Genomic DNA, 24,324 nt, shown 5'->3' on the forward strand with positions numbered 1-24,324 from the left:
TCGTTACTATTGGGTTAATGTTACTGAAAATAGTAATCATACAAATGTTGTATTTATCAAAATTTGATTTTCTTCTTTCATCTATGCAAAATGTTGAGAAAACAATGATTTAGGATTATAGAGAATATTATTTAAAGTGATACTTTGGTAGATATTGTAATTTATCAAGGTTAAGTTATGATTAAAATGATAGAACATCTGTTTGGTTAACCAACTCAAACAAACTAAGCATTTAGATTTTTTTTTTGGACAAACTAAGCATTTAGAGTTTATTTTTTGGACAAACTAAGCATTTAGATTTAAAGTTTATTTTTTCCAACGTAAGATAAAGAGTCTGCATAGGCTTCATAGGCCTCAACTCAAGGTTAAGTTATGTTTCTCCTTTTAAGCCGTGGTGCTTGAGTTTGGAGTCTTCATAGGCCTCACCGATCCTTCAACGTTTTCTGCTCTAGCATCAGACAATTCAACGGCCACGATCGCAACTTCGTTCAGATTGGTTTCATTTGTTGGTTGATTCTCTGTAGATATGAGTTTTGGCAAATCCGTTTTCTTTGAATCGTGATACATCATGTATAGTATCATCTGAGCTATACCGAACAAAAATCCAAGAATGTTTGGCATCTGAAGACAAGACAATAGAGTATAATTAGTATATAGTAATGTTAAAATAATGTAATATAATGAGATATATTTACAGCAATGAACTTGTCCTCGATAAGAAGTCCATAAAAGAACCACATGACGGCGTTAAGAGTGAGAGACAAGGAGAGAAGAAGCGGCATGTATTCCACACTCTTTGTCCTTATCACCTTCCTCTACAAACATGTAACAATGTAACACGTTACACGTCGGTTTTTCAATTTCCAAATCACAATATAAATGACAAGATGTTTGAAGATGGTGATGATGGATCACCATAACGCTTAAGGGAGAAGCAAAGACGGCGAGACTGTAAGCAGCACAAACCCATCCAACCGTTGAGACTCGGTGTTGTTTTGGAATCAAAAGATCAACGAGAAGAATCAAGAGACCAAGTCCACCTATGTTGCATATCAATATCAACTTCAACGTGAATATCTGCCATGGTACATCCACATTAGTTAGGTACTTAGGTATACATAATATCGCAAATCAACATTAGTCCACCAACGGGTATATGATTTACAAACCCTGGCCTCTCTTGGTGCGTAAATGATATAGAGAAACAAGTAGGAGATTTCAATGAAACATCCAAAGGTGTTGATGCTAATGATGAGATAGGCATGTGTCTTCATTATTCCGTAGAAGAGAAGAAGAGTTGCACTTGCAAGTGCACATATGTATGGTATCGACTGAAACCCTTTTGATGATTTCTTCTTGTATATCCCATAGAACGTTGGCCTGTATAATCATATATATATTTATATGTACCTTTTAGATAAATTATATAAATTATATATATATGGTTGAGAAAGAAAAAAAAGATGAATTATATATACTACAAATTCACAAGTACGTGTCTTACACTGGAGACAAGAAAACCCCGAAAGACACAATGTTGCCTGCAAGCAAAAGCCAAAGTCATGAGACATTTGTGTGTATATATGTTCATATAAGCAAAATGGTTATAATACATATATATATATATATATATATATATATATATATATCTATGCATATGTACTCTATTGAGAATATATTATATGTCACTTTCATAGTTGATTTTAGTTATGTTATTTTTTTCTAAAAAATAATGGGAGTTAATTACCCAAAAGACCAAAGAGAAAAGCAAGTTGATGAACTTTGATGAACACCATTCTTCACTTCTCTCGTCCTGATCTCTTTCACTCTTTTGCTAGTTTAAGGTTTGTTTTGATGTTTGTTCCTTCATGCAAACCCCCCATTTTATATTGGTATTGCAGGAGAGTGACATTCTTGTCTTCTTTTTTCATTTACTTGTCTTTCTCTTTTTAAACTAAACACAAAAGTTTGGCTCAAGTTGTCTTGGTTTTTGTTTTATCATAAGGGAGCACTTAATTAAAATTATTGCATGGCTCTTAATCGTTTGTCATTGGCTGTTTTCCTAATTGTTAGGCTTCAAGGAATCCAACTAAGAATTTCACGTTAGGCTCATAAAGATATAGAGTCAAATCATCCCCATCAATTAATTAGCAAATATCACACACGTTAAGTAGCAATCTCTAGATTGTTCAATTTCGAGTATATAACCAAGTTGATTTATAAGAGTATTATGTTTGGAGATGCTCTACTCATCACTCACCAGCTAATTATAAGAAAGAAATGACAATTGTGTAGTCTATTACAACCTTCCATATATAACTGGTTTCAAGAACCAAATGTGATAAGATTATTTGGTTGCACATATCACCATGAGAGGATTTGTGAACATATTAATCAATATCTCTCTCTATATTCAACAATTTAGAGCTGATCTTTAGATTAAAGCTTATCAGTTTTAGGCGTCAAATTTTATATAAAAAATTAAGGGCATCAAAAAATTTAATGTAATGACTGTGTTTTAGACGGCAATTACATATGACCGAACTAAAGCACTCGAGAAAGTATTTTCATTAATTTTATGAGCAACAAGTCATGTGTGTGAGTTGGAGGCATAGATATGTGTTGTTAGGAATATCTCCTGAAGCCTTTCTTGTTTGGGCTATTTCTTTGTTTTATTTTTAAATTTGGTACTGAACAAGACATAAGCTTAACGTTTAGACTAAAGCTAAGCATTAGTCTTAAATAGTTATTGAGTAAATTATATTAAGTTAATCTTATGAGTTATGAGTTGCAATCGAGAACCCCTTTCCTTTTAATCAGAAGATACTTTATTTTCGGTGATGCATGGAATAATACCAGTGGTAAACAAACAAGAATACGAGGCCAGATGTGATCAACTTAACAACGATCTCGTTGAATACGCAAACACATAATGTTGATTCGAGAAGTGACTTAAATCTTAGTGCACCGAATATGAGAACATTTGCCATTTTAAATTATGTTGTGAATTATTCATTCATATAATTAGTATACAAATCCTAAAAGGAACATTTGTATCAATTGAGTTTATCTATAAATTTTCTTGATTTATTTGAATTTGATTCGCGTTTGTTCACAAGTAGAAGATGCAGTTTGATGATATCTCGGAGTATACATATAAGTTTGAACCAAACATAGAAAATGCTTCACATTTGTGCATACTTTACTTCTAGAGGTACTCTCTAAAGCACTTTTCTAGCATTCTTGCTCTCTTATCTTCCTTCATACTCTCGACCAGATTATAATGTTACTTGGATACTCCAAGAAATTGAGCAAAGCTTGGATACTTCGGCTCCCATCCTATTTCCTCTCGTGTCCGAGAGTTGTTCAGCTTCTTCCCTAAAGGACCACTGGTGCCTACACAAAGCAAAAGTTGTCAGACTCTATGAAACTTAACCAACATGTCAGATGTCTGAAGAAACTCACTCGTGAAACCTTTGAACTTCTTATCATATTTTCCGCTTTGATCCATCAGGTCCATCACTTCTTGCCTGAGAAGAATGCGCCATGTTATACTTGTATCTGAAAATATCTCAAACTCAGAAAGGAGGCAGTTGCTACCTTGACAAAGGATGGTTGTCGCAACCCACAAAAATCCGACCACCAGGTTTTTTCTTCATGATTGCAACTGCCAGCGATGCTGCATCCTGTTCAGTAACACAATACAGAACATGATAAGAGACTATGTGACATGTCAGAAAATAATATATGTGAGCAAAATGACAAATAAACCTCATAGTGAATGAGATTCAGGATATGATCAGGACGAGCATCGACTGTCTCCTTACTCAACCAGTAAGTATGTGCACCTCTCGTCTCTGTGTATAAAAAAGTTCAGGAGAAACATAATGCTCTAGAGACCAGAAAAAGCCTTTCATCATTTGCTGATTCAGCTTTCAATATATAAAATACCAAAAGGATATGTAAAGCCCTGCTAGTCTAAGGACGGTCCCTCCACTTTCCAACACTACTTGTTCAGCTCTAAGAAGCACATCGGTTCTTGGGCTCTTTCCTAGTGGAACTACCGGAGAATCCTGCAGTGAAGGGGAATCCACCTCAGAAATGTTTACTGCAGTGTCGTCTAGAATATCTAATGATCCAGAGACTCTCTGTCCTAAACTACGTTTACTGAAATAGAATACTAAACCTCATTGCATTCTCCATTATCAAAGCAATCATAAGGTGCAGAACTAGATGTGAATAAGAATGATCCTTCGCCGTTCCACTTGGATGCTGCCATCCTGATTATAAACACAAGCAAAGACCCCATATAAGGCATGGCTGAATCAAGGCAAAAAAGGTAACTCTTCTGTCTCATTAGAGGAGCATTAGACTTCATCTTCTTTCATAGCTAATCAAGTTAACCGCACGAGAGACCCCTATTCTGGCACTCAGTAGCAGGACTTAACTCACGGTATCAGACTTAAGACGTTAAGAGCAATTCATAGACTCTCCAGCTGTTGAAGCAAGTGTTTTTTTTTTTTGTAAAGTTACCTGAGCTCAGCGGCGTAATCTGGGCTTTGTGAGGGAGGAGCACAAAAGATCACATAGGAGAACTTGCCATCAAACTCAGTTTGTTTAAGAGATGGTTTGATACCCAACTTCTCCAACTCATCATGATGATTTGTTGTTACTGTCTGCCCAAAGATCTGACACTCTGGATGTTCCTACTCCACACACATAAAGCTCCAACTCTTGAGTTCCATATTGTGAACACATAACTCTTATTACTAACATGACTCTTATAAAATCAACCCACAAACATTTAAAAAAAAAAAGGTTTTTATTTGTTCAAACAAGAAACATCATTTGTGCAACTATCAAATTCTAGACCATAACAGTGATGTTACTAATGTAGTAAACTAAAGTAACAAAGAAAGTGTACCTCTCTCCATTTTTCTGCAACTAAGCGTCCAAGAACACCTGGGCCAACAATCAGCAAATCGCTTGCTCCAATTGAAACATGAGACTGGACCTTCAAACCATCACTGGTCTCACCTTCAGAGACAAGGGCACAAAAACATGTAAAATGGTCAGTAATTGGAGAAACAGAACCACAAAATCTTGATGTACCAGACTCTCAGCTTCTATTCTATGTGTAATAACAAAATACTAATCAGTAATCTCTATTAATGAAACTCTAATTAGAGATCAACAAGTTGTGCACTAAACATCCACAATTAACTAAGATTTATCTTAGAAGTCAACGACGAGGTTCACTAATCCTTATACACATGGAAGAAGGAGAGAGAGAGAGTTAAGATACCAATGGTGGAGGAGGAGGAAGAAGAGGCTTGAACAGGAGTCGCCATAATCGAACACGTTGATAGTGACAATGAGAAACTGGGCTTATCCTCGCGTCTCAAAGCAAGCTTTAGCGAATACAAAGATGGTAAAGTTGATTGCTTTAAGAAATGGGTCGATGGAATTCTTGAATTGATCGTCGGAAATGAGGTGCAGGAGATGAAACCCATCAAGGAAGAAGAGATAAAGCTTCGCTTTTGACGAAGAAGATGGAGTTGGCGTGGCGATAAAGTGAGAATTTGGTGATGGGTGTTCTTTGAGTGTTGTAACCAATGGCGTGTTTACATGTCACGAAACCAAACACTTCTATGTTCATGTCGTCGAGACATACTTGTAAATGACGAAACTGTCCTTGGTAATAAAAGGTATAACATGTGTTATTTAACATATAATGTTATGAATTACACATTAATAAGAGCTCTGCTTCTTACGTGGATCCACCCTGCTCCCAACACCATTAACACAAAACACTAAATCCTCTCAGCAGCACGTCCATTAACATCTGCATCCTCATCCATATCTCCAAGCCATGCCTTAAGACTCGCTTCTTTACCAGCCTTGAACTCCTCGAACTTTGTCTTCTCCACCATATGCTCACCTTTACTTGAGGTTTCTTCTTCTTCTAACTCATTGCTTTCCACATTGGGGATAGTCTCCACCTTCTGTTCTTTGAAGTCAAGCTGTGGCCATTTGATGTTGCTTGCTTTCTCCTTAGCCGACTTGAACACCGATGTGAAATAGCTGCCGCTTTCGCTAGTATCCTGGCTGTAATCAGAACCACGCATTGTTGTTGTTAGTGTTGCTACACTGCTGCTGGATCTGCTGCTCCAAGGGCTCCCGGCGTTGAGGATGAGCCCTCTCCTCGGTTGTTTTGAGGACATTATCGCTAAGGAGCTTTTGATGTCTCCAATCATCCCATCGGCTATAAGAGAGCCACACTCTTTCATTGATTTCACCATGGCTATTGAATCTTCCGAGTCTTCAGTATGGAGAGCAGTTTCACGAGACTTATCCAAGACTTGGGCGTTGAGGTTCAGGACGTTGGGTGCTGCGTTGCGGACGTGCTGCTGGATGTAGTAAAGACCCACAGAGGGTTCGTTGGCGATGTACTTAATCATCTCGGCTAAGCTCTCGTTTATCTCCGCAAAACCATCAACAGTAGAGAACTCATGCATTCTGTCAACAACAAAAATCAAAACTCCAAACACTTTAGGGTCTCTAAACTCAAATAGTAACAACGAAAAACAATTAGAACAGAGTCAAAGCAAAACAAGAAACCAAGGATAAGGAAAATAGTTTCAGCTACGCATTCTCCTTTGTCGTGCTTTGATGATGAATCAAAGCAGTAAATGTTAAGAGAGGCAATCAGAATGATATCAGTATTGCTCAAAAGAGAGGTGTTTTAAGACGGTTAAAAGGAACGTAAGATTCACAAGGGAAGCTGATGTTGACAAAGAGAGCCTTGAATAGCTATGAATGAACGATGACTAATCATTTTGCGTTGCAATAACAAGTCTTATTCACTTTGACTACACGAACTATCATCTGATACCATTCTATACAACTTATTTTACCTTCACCAAACGAACTTCAATTACAAAAAAAAGGATCAAAAGAATCATCAAATCTCAATTGATCAAACACAATTTAACACACCTATGAACGATAACTACTCAGCCTCTCATTTTGTGTTGTAGACTAATGAACATAAACATGTCTTATTGACTTTGACTACACTAACCACCATCTCTGTACAACTTCTGTTCCTTCACCAAACCAACTTTTAATTACAAAAATGGTTCAAACTTGATCCAAAATCATCAAACAAAGCTCAATGATCAAATCGTCTAATGCAATTTATCTAACACCTGAAACACAACCGTGTCTTATCCCTTTAACTACACCATTCTTCATCAAAGGAACTTCAATTACAAAAAAAGGTTCAAACTTTTCTCCAAAAGAATCATCAAATCTCCAATTAGAGACGACCCCCAATTTCATAAGCTACGTCTCGATACGAATTGAATTCAACAAGACTACCCAAAACGTAGAAAGGAAAAGGAGCTTACAGGAAACCCTAGAAGACGACGGAGCAGAGAGAAAAGAGGCGAATCGGTGATTGATTTTCAGCGGAGATAAGGAATTGGAATCTTCTGATGTGTTCCTTCCTCCTATCATCTGATAAAAGGGAAGAAAAAAAAAAAGCAAATTTGGCCTCTGCGCTCACGGCTAAGTGCAGACAAAAGTTTTTGGCTTTGAGGAGGAAGAAGAAGACAATGTTAGTATTGTCTTTCCCCCAAATGCTGTTGTAAGGTCATTGTTCGCACGTGCCTGCCTCTTACCTCGCACGTTTGGCTTGTAATCGTTTTGTCAGATTCAACTAAAAAGAAAAAAGTAAGAATAATTTGTAATTTTTCTTTTTTATAAACTACGAGCAGGTCCTCAAATTTCTATATGAAATAAAACATATAATCCTTCGCCTTCATAAGAAATCTCTAATGCCCTCGTATAATTAAGATGTTGTTAGACTCTTGTGGTCTGCATTCATCTTTTGAAAACTGGACCACTATTGTCTCGGCCTCGTTATTTAATGACTGCTCATAACCGATCCAACTTTATTCATTTGCATGAGTAAATTACTAAACAAATTAGGCTGAACCAAATTAAGAGAACCCCAAATCTAACTTAATAGTCATAAATTTTATTATAGTATATTATTTTATAAACATTTTAAATGTTTGAATCAAACTGAATATGTGGAAGTGACTTTAATCTAGTGGCTTTAGTAATGATTTATTAACGATCATATACCAGAGTTTTAAATTTTTAAAAAGATCAATTATAAAAAATATTAGTGAAAAAACTTAGATGAGATTTTAGCATACCGTAAAAAATATCGCCATATGTGAATTTTCATAAAATATGTGAATATTTTTCATGTTTTTCATAGTTTGTAATAACATAATTACCAACGTTAAAAAAATAAATTGAATTCCAAAATTAAATATGTATTTGAAATGTAATTATATATCCAAAATATTAGTGCTATATTTATATATGAAATAACTAGAATAATTAATTATAATTTGAAAATATTATGTTTACCCTAAATTAATCAGATTACCTGAAATATGTATGTCATTAGTTATGGTAACTAAAAAATATTTTGCAAGACTAATCCAAACTTCATCCAAATTAACAAAAATATTTTTTCTAGTGTGATTCGGAGTACTCGGTTTAAAATTATTTATTTGTATAGGATAACAAATATTTTTTCTAGTGTGCTTCTTGAAAAGAAAGTAATGGTGGCAAAAAAAAAAAAAAAACTAAAAAGGAGGATACCATTAAGTTAAAACACTAACGAATATTTAAATAGTCACGCCGACCAAAGCAATGGCCATGGCGTATAGGACTCAAATGGGTCAAGATTAAACAATAAAGCCTGAGCTAGTAGGGTCGTTAAAACGAAATTTAACCACTGCATATATTTTTGTTTTTATCTGGAGATGAATAACTTATATTCTATTCAAGTGATCTGACCATTAGACTCACCATCTCCTAGGCTTGTATCTCTTGGCTTGGACTATTCAATAGAGGTTATATGCTGGTATAAACAAACTAATTATATTTTAAAGAAGTTTGAAACTGATGTTTTCTTCCAACATACAAACATCTTCTAGCATAATCTCTATAATATTGTCAAATTGTAAATATGGACATATGGTTTCAATGTTGATCGCTTTCCTATTCTTTATGATGTAATATTTTTCTACATGCATAGATAAATATAGAGTTATTCTTGGGTTCACCCCCTAGGGTGAACCTTTAGGTTCACCAACCAATAGAAAGTTGTCATTTTAAATCTAGTATCTTTTAATTAAGGAAACCAAATAACTTGCAAATTATATTATTTTTTCAAAATAAAATTTAAAAATAAATAAAAATAATATATAAAAAACGAATTCAAAAAAAAAAAATGTTGTCAACAAAACACTAAACCCTAAACTCTAATACTAAACCCTAAACTCAAATCCTAAACCCTAAATCCTTAAGTAAACCCTAAATCCTTGGGTAAAACCCCTAAACCCTTGGAAAAACACTAAACATGTTGTCAACAAAACACTAAACCCTAAACTCTAATCCTAAACCCTAAACCCTTGGGAAAACCTTAAACCCTTGGGTAAACTCTAAACCCTTGGGTAAACCCTAAACCCTAAACCCTTGGAAAAACACTAAACATTTGGATAAATTCTAAATTATAAATCTTAAACACTAAACTCTAAATCTTAAAAATAAATATTTTTTCTAAACAATATTTTTTTAGAACTATTGTTATTTTTATTTACTTAATTTTTTATTTTTTATTTTAAAAGCATAATATAATTTGGCAAGTTATTTTGTTTCCTTAATTAAAAGATACTAGATCTAAAATGACAACTTTCTATTGGTTGGTGAACCTAAAGGTTCACCCTAGGGGGTGAACCCAAGAAAAAGTCATAAATATATAAGACTTATTCTTGGTTTATCTCCTAGGGTGAACCTAGAGTTTCACCAACCAATAAGATTGTGTTATTTCATATTCGATATCTTTTAAAAAAGGAAACAAAATATTGTCAAATTATATTATTTTTTTTTTAAATTAAAAGGTAAAAAAAAAAAATACTAATTACAAAAAATATATTTTTAACGTCGTCGGCAAAACACTAAACCCTAAACCTCAAACCCTAAATACTAAACCCTAAACCCTTGGGTAAACCCTAAACCCTTGGATAAATCCTAAACTCTAAATCAATATCACTAAACACTAAAACACAAAAGGGTTTAGGGTTTAGGATTTAGGGTTTAGAGTTTTAGTGTTTAGTGTTTTTTTATTTAGAGTTTAAGATTTATCCAAGGGTTTAGGGCACTACAAGAAAACAACGGCATACTGAGGGAAAAAATCGTCGGTATGTCGTCGGAATAACGCTATTCCGACGATATACCGACGAAAAAAGTCCTCGGAAATAACTCCTCGGAAATTCATCTTTCCTCGGAAATCCCTCGGAAATTTCCGACGGAATTCCGAGGACTTTTTTCGTCGGAAATTCCTCGGAATATTCCGAGGAATATGTCGTCGGAATATTCCGAGAGATACACTTCCTCGGAATATTTCCAAAATTCAAAAAAAAAAATTATAAATTTATTTTTTTAAATTGAAATTCAAAAATATAAAATTAAAATTGAAATAGAAAACATATTTAAAATACAAAAAATAATAAAATAGTTTTTATAAATAAAAAAATGTTTATAAATACAAAATTAGTTTTAATAAATATAAATATTTTTATAAATATGAAATCATCTTTTTATAAATACAAAATAGTTTTTATAAATACAAAAAATAATAAAATAGTGTTTATAAATAAAAAAAATGTTTTATAAATACAAAATTAGTTTTAATAAATATAAATATTTTTATAGATATAAAATCATCTTTTTATAAATACAAAATAGTATTTATAAATACAAAAAATAATAAAATAGTGTTTATAAATAAAAAAATGTTTTATAAATACAAAATTAATTTTAAAATATGAAATCATCTTTTATAAATCCAAAAAACGAATTTATATACAAAGAACGTTTTGTATATTTAAAAATAGTTTTTATAAATACAAAAATAAAAAAATAGTGTTTATAAATCAAAAAAATGTTTTATAAATACAAAATTAGTTTTAATAAATATAAATATTTTTATAAATATGAAATCATCTTTTATAAATCCAAAAATCGAATTTATATACAAAAACGTTTTGTAAAATCGAATTTATATAAACGTTTTGTAAATACAAAAATAATAAACAATTTATAAAAAAAGTTCTAAATCAATTCAACACAACCAAATCACAATTCTAAACCTATTACACAACAAATCACAATCCTACCCAATCACCCTAACAAAAATCTATCAAAAAATTTCTAAAATCATCAAATCTACTTAAAAACCTAACAAATAGGACCTAAGAGAGTGGGATAAGGTCCTTACATGATTTGTAAAGGAATGGAAATGATTCGCCGGAGAGATCGTCGCGAGAGAAGGTGGAGAACGCCGGAAGGAGAGAGAGATCGCCGGAGAGGAAGAAGAGAGAAATGGGGAAGAAGAGAGAAATGGGGAAGAAGATGCGGTTCGAGTTTATAAAACCTTGGGTCTGACGGATATTTTCCGTCGGAATTCCCTCAGTATTTTCAATTTCAATTTTCGCGAAATATTTGGCGGCTTGTTTGTCCGGTTAAATGAAAATATTCCGAGGAAATTCCGACGGCCACTTAAATATCCGTCGGAATTTCCTCGGAATATTTTCATTAATTCGAGGAAAAAGAATATCCTGTGCATGTATTTCTATTAATTTATATTGTTCCTCGGAATTTCCTCGGAATATTCCGAGGAAATACCGAGGAACTAGTGTTTGGGGTTTCAAAACATCAATTTTTTTTTGCTGTATTTCATTTCTTATACAATTGTAATGCATACCATTGAAGATTCTTTGTATAGATGAGCATAAACCATGAAATAACAAATTTCAAAACGAATTGTAAGTATTCCCTTTACCGTTCATTAAAGTGTATAAATGTTTCTCTTATGTTGTGGGGATTTCGTTCATACAATCGGAAAAGTGTTTATTATAGGGTAATGAACAAATTTTTGACTTCATAATGAACGTAAGACACTTAATAAGGGTTATATAGGTGTTATTCAAACCGCAAAACGTTGTTTTCGGTTTAAAAACCCTATTTCCTCGGAATTTCCTCGGAATATTCCGAGGGAATTCCGAGGAAACCCTTTTCTTCCTCAGAATTCCGTCGAAATATTCCGAGGAAATTCCGAGGAACTAGTGTTTGGGGTTTCAAAACGTCAATTTTTTTTTAAACGGATCGATCGATGGATATATGTCCAAAAACGCATCGATCGATCACTAAGATGGACCAAAGCGTAACAATGTGATCGATCGATGAGATTATCCCATCGATCGATCGAGGATATCAAGTGTTCCTCGGAATTTCCTCGGAATATTCCGAGAAAATTCTGAGGAACTAGTGTTTGGGGTTTCAAAATCTCGAATATTTTTTTATAAACGGATCGATCGATGTATTTATGTCCAAAAACGCATCGATCGATCACTAAGATGGACCAAAGCGTAACAATGTGATCGATCGATGAGATTATCCCATCGATCGATCAAGGATATCAAGTGTTCCTCGGAATTTCCTCGGAATATTCCGAGGAAATTCTGAGGAACTAGTGTTTGGGGTTTCAAAATCTCGAATGTTTTTTTATAAACAGATCGATCGATGTATTTATGTCCAAAAACGCATCGATCGATCACTAAGATGGACCAAAGCGTAACAATGTGATCGATCGATGGGTATATGTCCAAAAACGCATCGATCGATCACTAGTTCGTCGGAATTTCCTCGGAATATTCCGACGGATTGATGTTTCCTCGGAATTCCGTCGGTATATTCCGAGGAAATTCCGAGGATTTCATTTTCCGTCGGAATGTCCGTCAGAATACCGATGTTTTCTTGTAGTGGGGTTTACCCAAGAGTTTAGGATTTACCCAAGGGTTTAGGGTTTAAGGATTAGGATTTAGGGTTTAGTGATTAGGATTTAGGGTTTAGTGTTTGCTGAAAAAAAATTAATTTTTTTCTGTAAATACTATTTTGTTTTACTTTTTTTTATTTTAAAAAAAATAATATAACTTGACAATATTTTGTTTTCTATTTTAAAAGATATCAAATTTGAAATAATGAAATTCTATTGGTTGGTGAACCTAGGGTGAATGGGGTGAACCCAAGAATAACTCAATATATAACTATCCGCACAAAATTATCCACACAAAATCGGGGTTTTTATACATTGGACCTTCACTGCTATAATCTTCAGAAAGTAACAATATCTCAAGATTAATAGTTTTTATCTGGTGTGATTCATGGCTAGAATTTAATCTTTCATGAAGATTTTAATGAAATGGATGAATTTATTACTTGATTATGCTATGCTTTTACATCTAAGCCATTTTACATTTTTAACGAACTCACCTCAGATTGATTGGTATTAATCAAATACAACAGTGAGATGGTCGGGAGTTCACGTGTAGTGTATTTAACATTGGAGGCGATTGACACATTGATTTCACAACCCTCCTTGCAATTTTCAGACTTTTGTGTTTGTGAAAAATGTAATCGCACCTTATGAAAATCTAATATAATTCCCAAGATATTTTTTTTGGGTCAAATTTTCCCAAGATATTATAATGATGTATACATGCACACTGGTATCTGACTTAACATGAATGCACCTTTTCTTGCTGGAATGTAACTTATTTGCTAAAGCAAAATATTTGAGAAAATAGATTCACAAAATACACCACATAAAAACACTTAACAATGTAACACATAAACTAACCATTATTTATTTCATAGATACATGCGAGCGAATAAGTATATACGTACAACTCAGTTTGCACATAGAAACACTTAACAAATATGCACCATATATTATTTTTATTTTTATTTTTCGAACACCATTATTTTATTTTCTTAAAGCACACAACATATATTATACAATACGGGTGTTTGCGCAATGCGTATGCATATATTTATAAAGCCATGCGATAATTAGTGGTTAGACAAAAGTACAGAAAGGATTAGGTAGTAAACACTAAACACTATGGATTGTTCCTTAGGCTAAACAGAAGAGTCAAAGAGAGAATCTTAGTACAAAGCTTAAACAATTACTTCACTTCTCTATATACTTTCTTAAAGGCAATGTCCTCTCACTATATAGTAGTTACTATATTATAACAAATAATTAATTAGTTGCAAGATTATATGGGTCGTGACCTTTCTTTTCATGGTTTGTTGTTGCATTATTACAGTGGACAATAGATATGAGGTGTACCATATTTCCCGGTTAATAATAGCCCTTTATTGTAAGAAAATATATGTGAAAATAACCAATATATATGAAGAAGATAACAAAATTAATATATATTCGGAATTGAAATGATAATAATAAAAAATTGGAATGTGGAAAAAGGTGGAAGAGATAGAGGAATCCATGTGTATCCAAGCACTTGCAGACAAAATGAGCTTCAGAGAAGAGAAAAGCAACCTTTAGCTTTTTTAAGACCACCCGACTAAGAAAAGGAGATTTCAAACACACTCTCTCCTCTTTTAGGGTTCTAATACTTTTATCTCTCCCTTTAATTATGTCCTGCGAAATTTACGTCCTTCTCACTTAATCTACCCACCACCATGATGCCATCTCTCGTGCTCATGCATGTGTGATCTGGATGTTGATGTGTATGGATGTCATCATGGATGTCTATATTTAGTGAGGTGGTGTGAGAGGATGAGACGCAAAAGCAGACCCACAAGTAATCCTTGTTTCACTCTCAAAAGACTAAACAAATTAACCAAAAATAATTATTTATGCCCTAACTTTAGCATTTTGCCTTCATCCCTTCTTTCTTGCCCTTTCCTTAGGGTTTCTTGTGGGTCTTTCTTTTTTCATTTTCATGTGTTATTTTTATCTTTTGACCCAAACATCTCTCCTTTAATATGCTTGCCTCTTGTCTACATAATACATATATACATCTGAATCTCTCACATCTCATAATTGTTTATATAAACCATTTCTCCTCCTCTCTCAATCACCTTCCATATCTCCCTTTCTTCTCTCTCTGGATCCTCAATCTCGACCCTCATATTTTGTTTGTTGATTCTCATCTTCCCGTTTTTGTTTTCAAGAAATCGTCATTTAGGGTTTGAAGAACAATAACTTCAATTCTTCCTGAGGAGAGAGAGAAAACAAAAAGATCTTCTCAATCTCATTTTCTTACATGCAAATCACAATTCATGCTTTAGATTGTTTCTATAGTCATCCATATATGCTGTTTATATCTGTTCATGCATGTCCAGGTGGAGATCTAGCTAGATATAGCTTCACTTAAAAATAGAATAAGACATCCGTTTTGGGCAATTAGTTTCAATACATAATAACATGTATAGGCATCATGACAGATATGCAAATATATGTTGAGGTATGATATATTTGTATATATGCCTGGCTCCCTGTATGCCATACACTAAGTTCATCGATCTTCGGCGACCTCCGTGGATGGCGTATGAGGAGCCAAGCATAATCTCATCATATAGATATTTTCTAATTATGTTATGGTACTAATTAAATTGTGTTGAGCTTGTTTTGTATGAATCTATGTTAATTACTCCGTGCAATCATGTGACGAAGATTAGAAGGTACCTCACAAAACCGTCTAGCTACCACCTATGCTTCTTCTTGTGGTCTCGAAATATTCCACTGACAGATATTTTGGTGAGGTCTTTCGATTCGTATTTTCCAGTACAAATGTTTGTCACGTCACAGCACTTTTAACGAGGATTTCTTCTGTGATAACATCAATATATAGCTCATTTGCTTATACAAAAAATTGTTAATAATATCGATAGCTAATATATATCCCCGTACGGTTCATATTCTTGTATTGTTTCAATCATATCGATTACATAAATATATTTGTATATGTACTTGTGACCTAGTTAATTATAACTTATTTGTTGTATTTATTGAATTGTAGTTTTAATCTAACAATTGTCTACCCATGCACGAAGTTGCATCACACATTTCTGACTCCGTTTCCGTGAGGTGTTGCAATGATTGCATTTGGTTTGTTTATGTCACAATGAAAATTTCCACGTATGGTAGTCTTGTAACAAAAATATAGACTTAAGGTAGATGTTATAAATAACTGAAGTTAAGGAATTCAAGATTTTTGTTTAACAAAATAGAGTTGCTATTTTTGTGTATATTTGCTTTGATTAGGTGAAATTCCTTAGATCATCTGAAATTGTATATATTTATGTAAGAACAGTGATAAAACGAATCATTCAAGCTAATAACGCTATTGAAACATAGTTAAATAGTCCTTTAACATATTTTTTTATGAAGTGCTGAATTTACATAAACATATGAAAGCAAAAGGATTGCATTTGGTTTGTTTATGTCACAATGAAAAGTTCCATGTATCGTAGTTTTGTAACAAAAATATAGACTGATTAAGGTAGATGTTATAAATAACTGAAGTTCAAGAATTCAAGATTTTTGATTACCAAAATAGATTTGCTGTTTTTGTGTATATTTACTTTGATTAGGTTAATTTCCTTAAATCAACTGAACTTGTATATATTTCTGTAAGAACAATGATAAAACGAATCATTCAAACTAGTAACGCTATTGAAACAAAGTAGTTAAATACTTTAACATATTTTTTTCAAGAAGTGCTGAATTTACATAAACATATGAAAGCAAAAGGATACAATTCGTCACATGTATGCTATACACAATACCAGGGTCTAGCCGTTAGCCCGTTAATATATAACACCATATATAATGTAAATATATTGACGACATTCATCACATATCCGTCGTTAATTGTTTTTGGGAAAAATTAGTACTCGTTATGAAGTTTTGATCTTTTAAAGATCTTATTGCATAAGTACGTTAAAAGGATATGTAAGAGAACTTCAATGAGTGGTACAAACATTAAGAGGGCTTATTTAACTCATTTTGTTTGTCTTGTTCTATATCCAAACCATTATTATTTCTTCCGCTAACTAAATTTGCATGATATTATATCTAGAAAAAATAATATATAAATCTTACATTTTGAAATGTTACTATTAAACACTTGGTGAAACCCTAGGAAATGTTTCAATATGCCTGCAATTATTCCAACATCCTTCTAACCACGCATGAGACTATTTGAAACAAACGCATGAAAATGTGTAACTTTATTTTTTGGTATTTCTAACTTAATAAGATTTTTTTTAATATAGCAATGTTATATACAAACATGCACTATTTGTTCGTAGAAGTGCAGGGGAAATGTTTCAACTATAACTCAAAGTTATATATACCAATTATACTGTTTATAGTCTCAATTATTTGATTTTGCCATTTAGTCAAAATATTCGTTATGTAGACTTGTAGTACATCACTTCACTGAACATCTATTTACTTACATTTTTTTATATAAGAAGTGATGTAGAGACTATAAATCATGGGTTGTAAAAAAAAAAGAAAAAGAAAAAAGGATAAACCAAATCATGGGTTGTAGGCTCTGATCGGGAACGCGAATGGCGCTAATCCGACGGTCGAGTTGAGACTATTGCCTAAAAAAAATCGAGGATTAATCGAAAATTATGCGGACAGAATTTTTAGATTGTTTACTATGTTATAAAACATGTTAATCTTTAATTGTGTATAATATTAATACATTTTCATGTTTAAGATTGTATAAAACACACAGATAGAATATATAAACTTAATATAGTGTAATTTTCATCAAAATTATGAATATAAATGATATTTATAAAATTTTAGATCAAATAAATAAATAAAAATATTATTAAAAATAAAATAAAAATAAAAAATATATAGATTAGGCGGCTGTCTAGGCGGTCATTTAGGCGGTTTAGACGGAAAAAATCGGATATCCAATTTTTTAAACCAATTTGACATAAATCGGGACAGAAAAATGACGCGTAGTGTCCAGAAGGCCGTTAAAATAACAGTGATAAGAGATGGACCACACTAGTCCCCCTCTAGACCTTGCGATTGGGCATTAGCGAATGATCAATCTATTTTTCTATTCAGTCAAAGTAGGTCAGCCAAAAATTCAACAACCGAGGGCCACGCTCATCATTTTGACAAAAGTTTAATTCGAATACTTATAATACTAGACTATTATCGATCTGTGTGATGTGATGTGTGTTTTTTACACGTGAGACAGTTGCTGCCTCTTAGTGTGGTTATTATAACTTGCATATATAAATCATATATGTAAAGATATCAGTTGGGCAGTTGGGCTAGTGTGGTCTGGTCCGAGTCCAAAGAATTTCCGGACCATCTTAACAGAAAATTTGGGTTGATAGTTCACTTTGGATGGACATGTCAATTAGGATCGAAGTCCGACAGTCCGAACCGGCCCAGCCCTAAAAGTTACCGGGCTTAGGCTAAGTTTCATAAACAAAAAAAAATCAGACCTTTCGGACTAAACCCATTTGGGCTTTGGGTATTTTGGACCTCAGTCCGTTTGGGCTAGGACCGACCCGAAAACCCAAAATTTAATATTTTAGGTTAAATATTATCATTCTTGCAATCAATACCAATATTAGTATTGACATATTATTTTAATATTTTTATTCAAACTCTAATAAAACAAATATAAAACTTGTTCATTCACTTTGTTGTTTGATCATTACAAATATCACATTTTAAATTTTGCAAATGTACCTTCTTCTTTTATGTACAACATGTTTTTTTTTAATTTCAAAATCTAAAGTATGAAACATTTGATCAAGTTTATAATAAATTTTGTTCTCTTATATATTTAGTTTTAATTTATATTTGATTATTTAAATATTATTAAATTTGGTTTGTTTATAATATATTTTTAAAGCATACAAAAAAAGTAAAAGATGAAAAAGAAAAGTTGAAACTCACTTTATATTTTAAAACAAAAAAATGAAACTGTTTTAAATGAAAATTCACATGTATTAAGAAGATGGAAGTGACAATGACAAATTATTTTTCGAAAAGCCCAAAATAATCCGCAAATCCCTATAGCCCTATAAAGACCGGGCTGAGCTTTGAATTCTAGGTCCAAAATATTTATGGGCCGTGCCGTGCCGGACTCAAATATTAACAGTCTTAGTGGGTTTAGGCCGGACCGGGCCAGGCCAGCCCGAATTGACACCCCTAACTTTGGATATGTTTCGATTCAAAATAAATAAGTTAGGACCCTATTGTTGGAGATGTTCTTAATTACCTATGAATGTTTTAGCTAAAGTGAAATAGTAAAAACTCACAATATTCAATGAATTATAAATTCAACCTATGAACACTTAGAGCATCTCCAAAAATATTCTATAACTTCAAATACGAACTTTTTTGCTCTTCAAAAAGAAATTTCAAAACTTCAAATTTGAAGTATCATATTTTTATTTGCATTTTACTTTTTACAATTGCATATAACGTTTATGATTCTTAAATACTTGGTTGTTTATCGTTTTAATCCTTGAATTTTTTATATTTCATAAATATTTCAAATATTGTTTTTCATAAATTTAAGTTTTAAAGTTAAATAAAAACCTTAAAATAAGATTTAAAATATTTTAAAATTAAATTCATACAACAACAATATTACAAAAGAAACTTAACAAATGTACTAACTTATCATATATGAGAGTATTATGAAAATAATTTTACAGATTAGTGTGGTATTTTACTCATAATTTAGATTTTAGTGTAATTTTTTTATTAATTAATATTGATGTACTTAGGCGTTTAGTCGGGTTTTCTCTGGGGTGTCCGGATTACCTGGATTATCAAAAAATTAATATTGATGTAGTATTTTTATATATGTGCTAGTTATTTATAATATTGTATAAATTTAAATTAATTATGATAAATATAAGAAACATAATATAAAATATAAAAAATTGAAGTTTAGTTTAAAGTTTTGTTTAGGAGAAAAACTTCAAAATAGAGTTTTTTGGAGATACTCTTGTGCCAATTCACGTGTAGTTGTATCATGTCATGTCGTGTGAGTAACCGTCTATTTACAGTGGACGTTTTCTAGGGGTTTCAATATAATGGAAAGTATACTACTTTACTTTGACTAGAAAATATACATGATAGTATGAACAATATGGATAGCAACTTTTTCAGTAACGTTAATATTTCTTTTTTAACATTTATAAATGAAAAATAGACCCGTCTTTAGCAGAGTGTACTGCATATATACAATTATACATTATTATGAACAAATTCAATAAAATAAAATATTCAATGTAAAATTTAAAGTGATTTGTATTAAAATGATAATCGCATAGTTTCCATAAGCCACAAATCATACCTACACGTTTTGCTTTTCTTTTTGAGATCCTTTAAAAGACACAAAAAAACTGGCCAAAACTATGGAAACAGGTTGCTCTTCTCGTGATGTGAAGTTTTTGTTATTACTGTAGAAGTTCTGAACTTTAGTTCCATAATCTTTCGTAGATCCATAATATGCTATAGTCCCGAAGTCAGCTATTTGAAATTCTAATTTTTAAAATATCACTTCTTACCAAAAGTAGTTTACACTACCAACACTTTGTTGTGATATGAAGTTTACCTTTCAAATCTTTTTTTTTTTTGCTAAAAAGTTTACCTTTTGAAATTTTGTATGCTCGATTTTCATTATTCAGAAAAATAGAATTTTAACAAGTTTCACATACACTTTTAACAAGACATTCCAAACAGATTAGATCTAGACTGAATCTGTTTTATACAGACAAGGAATGAATGTGATCTAAAGCGGGTAAAACCAATCTCATATAACCGAGAAAGGCAAAAGATAGAGCCAATGAGAATCCAAAACAGGAAGGGAGAAAATCTGCAAGCTGCAAGCATAGACCATAGCCAGCAACTGATTACATTTGCCTCCATAGCTCAAACTATGTTTATATGTTGATGATAAAAATGGAAGAGATCTTGACCATAGCCTACAACTGATTGATTAACACTACTAAGATCACTTTCTAATACATTTTGACAAAGAAATCTGTCAGTTTATTACTTTAATTAATCAATAATTGTACAATTTTGTAACAAAAGCATAAAAAAACAAGGCTGATAATATAATTCACATTTTGTAACGCTTCTTCAAATTAAAAGGTGAGTCCAGTCTTGACAATAAGAACAAGAAAGCTCAATAGATTTCTCATACTTGGCCTCTCGCTCGGATTCTCCCTCACAGCAAGCTCAGCCAACTCAGCCAACTTAAGCAACGGCTCAACATTTCTAGGCAAACCAATGTTCCTATCGATAATCGCGGCAGCTTTACCTTTCCTGATCAAAGGAACAGCCCATTCCGCGACCCCGGGAGGATCAGACTCTCTATCGTTAGCTTTCCGCCCACTTAGCATCTCAAGAAGAACAATACCAAAGTCATAAACATCACCTTCTCTATCACTCTTGCTTGAGTCTCTTTCACTCGAGCTAACCAATCCAAAATCAGCAATTCTTGCACACATTTCGCCGTCCAACAAGATGTTAGACGTCTTCACATCTCTATGAATCACCGGAGGATCCACCTCGTTGTGTAAGTAATCAAGCCCTCTTGCAGCTTGCAACATAATCTTCAACCTCATGCTCCAGTCCAGCTGAGAAAGGTCTCCATGGAGATGATCATGGAGCGTACCGTGCGGCATGTGCTCATAAACCAAAAGCCTTTCACCCATCTCCGAGCAGTATCCCAAAAGATTTACAATGTTGTTATGCCTGATCTTGCAAAGAACCTCTAACTCGGACTCGAAACCTCGGTTGTTGGAATGAATAATGGTCGCAGCATTGGCTCTCTTGACCGCGACTTGAACCCCATCAGACAAGACAGCTTTGTAGACAAACCCGAAGCTACCTCTCCCCAGCTCGTTAAACTCTTTAAACCCGTGAGTCGCGTCCTTCAGCTCCGAGAGACGGAAGATCTTGGTCTCCCCTAGGGAGACAGCGCTCGGGAGAAGCCCCGTCTGAGGAACAGGATCAGGATCAGCTTCGACAGAGTTCTTGTCGAAACAAAAGCAACAAGTCATCCTACTCCTCTCTTCATCATCTCTTTTACTGCCTTTAGTCATCCTCGGAATGAAAGATAGACCAACCAACATAACCAAGAACCCCAAGACAGAGCATCCAATGATGATCACAAGCCTCCTCACCTCTCTCTGCTCGTGCTTACGCGATTTCTCGGCAGGGATCTTGCATACACCGTAGCAAGAACTGTTCTGACATAACGAACAAGGAGTGCATACCCTGTCCGCGTTAGGGTTACAACCACTCGAAGGGAAGTAGCCTTCCAAGCAATCAACCCCGCAGCGTAAGCAAATGTTTAGGTCATGAAACGAGCACAAGCTCGTGAGCTCAGACTCTTTTAAGATACTTGCGTTGAAAGCAAACCATCCATCACCGCAGTTACCACGAGGGGAACACACCCCGGGGCTGCATAGCTCCAGAGGAGGACTATAATCCAGTTTAGTAGAATCATGAACTCTCCAGCAATCAAGAACCAGATCAAGCTCCCTAACACCACACGTAGTTGAATCTGAAGACGAGATCGCAACAAAACCTGAAGTGTTAGGAGCTGAAGAGGAAGAATTCACGTTTCTTCCCCAACACGCAACCCCGTGATCATCCTCTCTGATACCACAGTAATGATCAGCACCAGCTGAAAGAGAAATAAACCGGACCCGGTTCGGTACTTCTCCAAACTCCGTCTCATCTCCGAAGCACTGAAGCTGACCTGACTCTTTAGAGACACCACAAACAGAGTTTCTCCCGGAAGCTAAAACCTCAAACCCTTCTCCCTTGTCGGAGAGACCCAAACCGTTTGACTTTGGTCCCCAACAGACCAACTCTCCATCTTTAGTAACACCGCAAGTAAACCCATCTCCCGACACAATCTTACGAAACATGAGAGTGTCTATGTAAGGATTATGAAAAGACGAGTTCCAGAGAACACCAGATGTGTCCGTATACTCCCAGCAATGGACAGGACCGTAGTCAGGACCTGAGTAGTACAACCCACTTATAGCACAGACATGGTTGTTACCGGAAGCGATACTCGAGTAAGAGTTGTACTGAAAAGCTTTCGGGACGAGGTTTTGAGAAGGATCTTGAAGGTTCCAGCAGAAGGCACGCGAGGTGTTGGAGGTGATGGCGCAGAGGAAGCCTTCGCCGCCGGAGAGAGAAGACATCGCCGGAGGTGAGTAACCGGAGATTTCTCCGGGAGAGTGGTTCGTGTTGCCTCTGTCCCAGCAGATGACTTCTTGCTTCCCGCTTGCGTCGATGGCGCAGAAGAACCCGTTTGAACCGAAAGCTGCGGCGATGGTTCCCGTCGAGCCGTAGCCATGGACGGTGATGAGAAGTGAAGTGGTGATGAAGAGGAAGGGGAAGAAGATGATTATCTGCATTTCTGAGGTTTTGAGTTGATGAAGGTTGAGGAAAAAGAATCGATCTGAGGGAGGTGATTGAGTGAACATGTTAATGAATGCAGTTCTTGTTTTATTTTAAATTGTTTTATAATATAAATAATAATAACGGAAGTGAGCTGTTTATGTCTGCGCGAAGGTTCATTGGAGAGAGACATTCATGTTACACAAACTGGTCAGGGAGATGGAACATACCAGAGAAATCATTTTTAGTTTTTAAAAAGAAAAATATAGAGTTAATGAAAATGTACGGACAATTACTGTAATTCTTATACAGAACTTTAATGAATAATTTATGATAACAAATTATATAACTTAAAAAACTTGTGGTGTCTACAAGTCACACGTATGTGAAATTTATTTTTGAATTAAGACAAGACTGACAGTAAAATTAATTTAAGCCATTTAAATTTGTTGAAATTCACGTTTAACTTGAAAACTATCTAAAATGAGCTATTATGTAGTTTGACCACAAAATAAACAGGACTACTTATGTATAAAATATATCCATATGCATGTTTACTAAAGTACGTACGCAGTTATAAAGAATCTTTGTTAGGAGTAAATACCAAGAGATAATTATAACAAATAATTTGAAGTATTCTTAACAATTTGAATAATTTTTGGAATGAATTATGACACCAAATAGTGCGTAAGAAATGCATGTGGCATACTGATTTTTCAAATAACAACTCGTTGTTAGTTGTGCCTCGGTTTAGATACCCCAGGTTAAAAAACACAAAAAAAAAACAACTCGTTGCACAAAAATATTACGTCAATTATTATATAAATCGATACACTTTTTGTCTTAAATTCTTTCCAAATTTTAACGGGCGCAACTAGATATAGAAAAAGGGTTGATATTTTTGACTTTGCATTTAATCATAACTC

General features: G+C 33.8%; 4 protein-coding genes across 4 annotated transcripts; all 4 read right to left on the minus strand.

The window, feature by feature from the left end:
- Window positions 1–209: 209 nt before the first annotated feature.
- Window positions 210–1,922, minus strand: LOC106410175 (bidirectional sugar transporter SWEET9). The gene is made up of 6 exons (XM_013850662.3): window positions 1,748–1,922; window positions 1,505–1,541; window positions 1,170–1,380; window positions 916–1,077; window positions 696–815; window positions 210–621 (listed from the first exon to the last, which is right to left on the minus strand). The coding sequence occupies exons 1-6, from the start codon at window positions 1,794–1,796 to the stop codon at window positions 385–387; spliced, it is 816 nt and encodes a 271-aa protein (XP_013706116.1). The 5' UTR covers window positions 1,797–1,922; the 3' UTR covers window positions 210–384.
- A 1,143-nt stretch (window positions 1,923–3,065) lies between these two features.
- Window positions 3,066–5,683, minus strand: LOC106410635. Its single transcript, XM_013851179.3, has 9 exons — window positions 5,306–5,683; window positions 4,925–5,037; window positions 4,534–4,706; window positions 4,187–4,280; window positions 3,963–4,073; window positions 3,772–3,861; window positions 3,601–3,686; window positions 3,466–3,530; window positions 3,066–3,396 (listed from the first exon to the last, which is right to left on the minus strand). Exons 1-9 carry the CDS (start codon window positions 5,511–5,513, stop codon window positions 3,287–3,289), a joined length of 1,050 nt encoding a protein of 349 aa, XP_013706633.1. The 5' UTR covers window positions 5,514–5,683; the 3' UTR covers window positions 3,066–3,286.
- On the minus strand, window positions 5,682–7,794 carry LOC106410636 (BLOC-1-related complex subunit 8 homolog). The gene is made up of 2 exons (XM_013851180.2): window positions 7,413–7,794; window positions 5,682–6,519 (listed from the first exon to the last, which is right to left on the minus strand). The coding sequence occupies exon 2, from the start codon at window positions 6,516–6,518 to the stop codon at window positions 5,814–5,816; it is 705 nt and encodes a 234-aa protein (XP_013706634.2). The 5' UTR covers window position 6,519; window positions 7,413–7,794; the 3' UTR covers window positions 5,682–5,813.
- An 8,244-nt stretch (window positions 7,795–16,038) lies between these two features.
- LOC106407481 (serine/threonine-protein kinase-like protein CCR2) lies at window positions 16,039–23,865 on the minus strand. The gene has a single exon (XM_048752593.1). It carries the CDS (start codon window positions 23,482–23,484, stop codon window positions 21,121–21,123), a length of 2,364 nt encoding a protein of 787 aa, XP_048608550.1. The 5' UTR covers window positions 23,485–23,865; the 3' UTR covers window positions 16,039–21,120.
- Between the last annotated feature and the right edge of the window lie 459 nt (window positions 23,866–24,324).

This window comes from Brassica napus, chromosome C3 (assembly GCF_020379485.1).
Source record: "Brassica napus cultivar Da-Ae chromosome C3, Da-Ae, whole genome shotgun sequence".
NCBI lineage: Eukaryota > Viridiplantae > Streptophyta > Magnoliopsida > Brassicales > Brassicaceae > Brassica > Brassica napus.

Coding starts and splice junctions, on each gene's coding strand:
- LOC106410175 (XM_013850662.3), bottom strand. CDS start 1,796: ATGGTGTTCATCAAAGTTCATCAACTTGCTTTTCTCTTTGGTCTTTTG. Junction 1,381..1,504: donor GGGGTTTTCTTGTCTCCAGT/GTAAGACACGTA, acceptor ATGATTATACAG/GCCAACGTTCTATGGGATAT. Junction 1,078..1,169: donor ACGCACCAAGAGAGGCCAGG/GTTTGTAAATCA, acceptor GTACCATGGCAG/ATATTCACGTTGAAGTTGAT.
- LOC106410635 (XM_013851179.3), bottom strand. CDS start 5,513: ATGGGTTTCATCTCCTGCACCTCATTTCCGACGATCAATTCAAGAATT. Junction 4,074..4,186: donor ATAATGGAGAATGCAATGAG/GTTTAGTATTCT, acceptor CCTTCACTGCAG/GATTCTCCGGTAGTTCCACT. Junction 3,397..3,465: donor GAAGTTCAAAGGTTTCACGA/GTGAGTTTCTTC, acceptor TGCTTTGTGTAG/GCACCAGTGGTCCTTTAGGG.
- LOC106410636 (XM_013851180.2), bottom strand. CDS start 6,518: ATGCATGAGTTCTCTACTGTTGATGGTTTTGCGGAGATAAACGAGAGC.
- LOC106407481 (XM_048752593.1), bottom strand. CDS start 23,484: ATGTTCACTCAATCACCTCCCTCAGATCGATTCTTTTTCCTCAACCTT.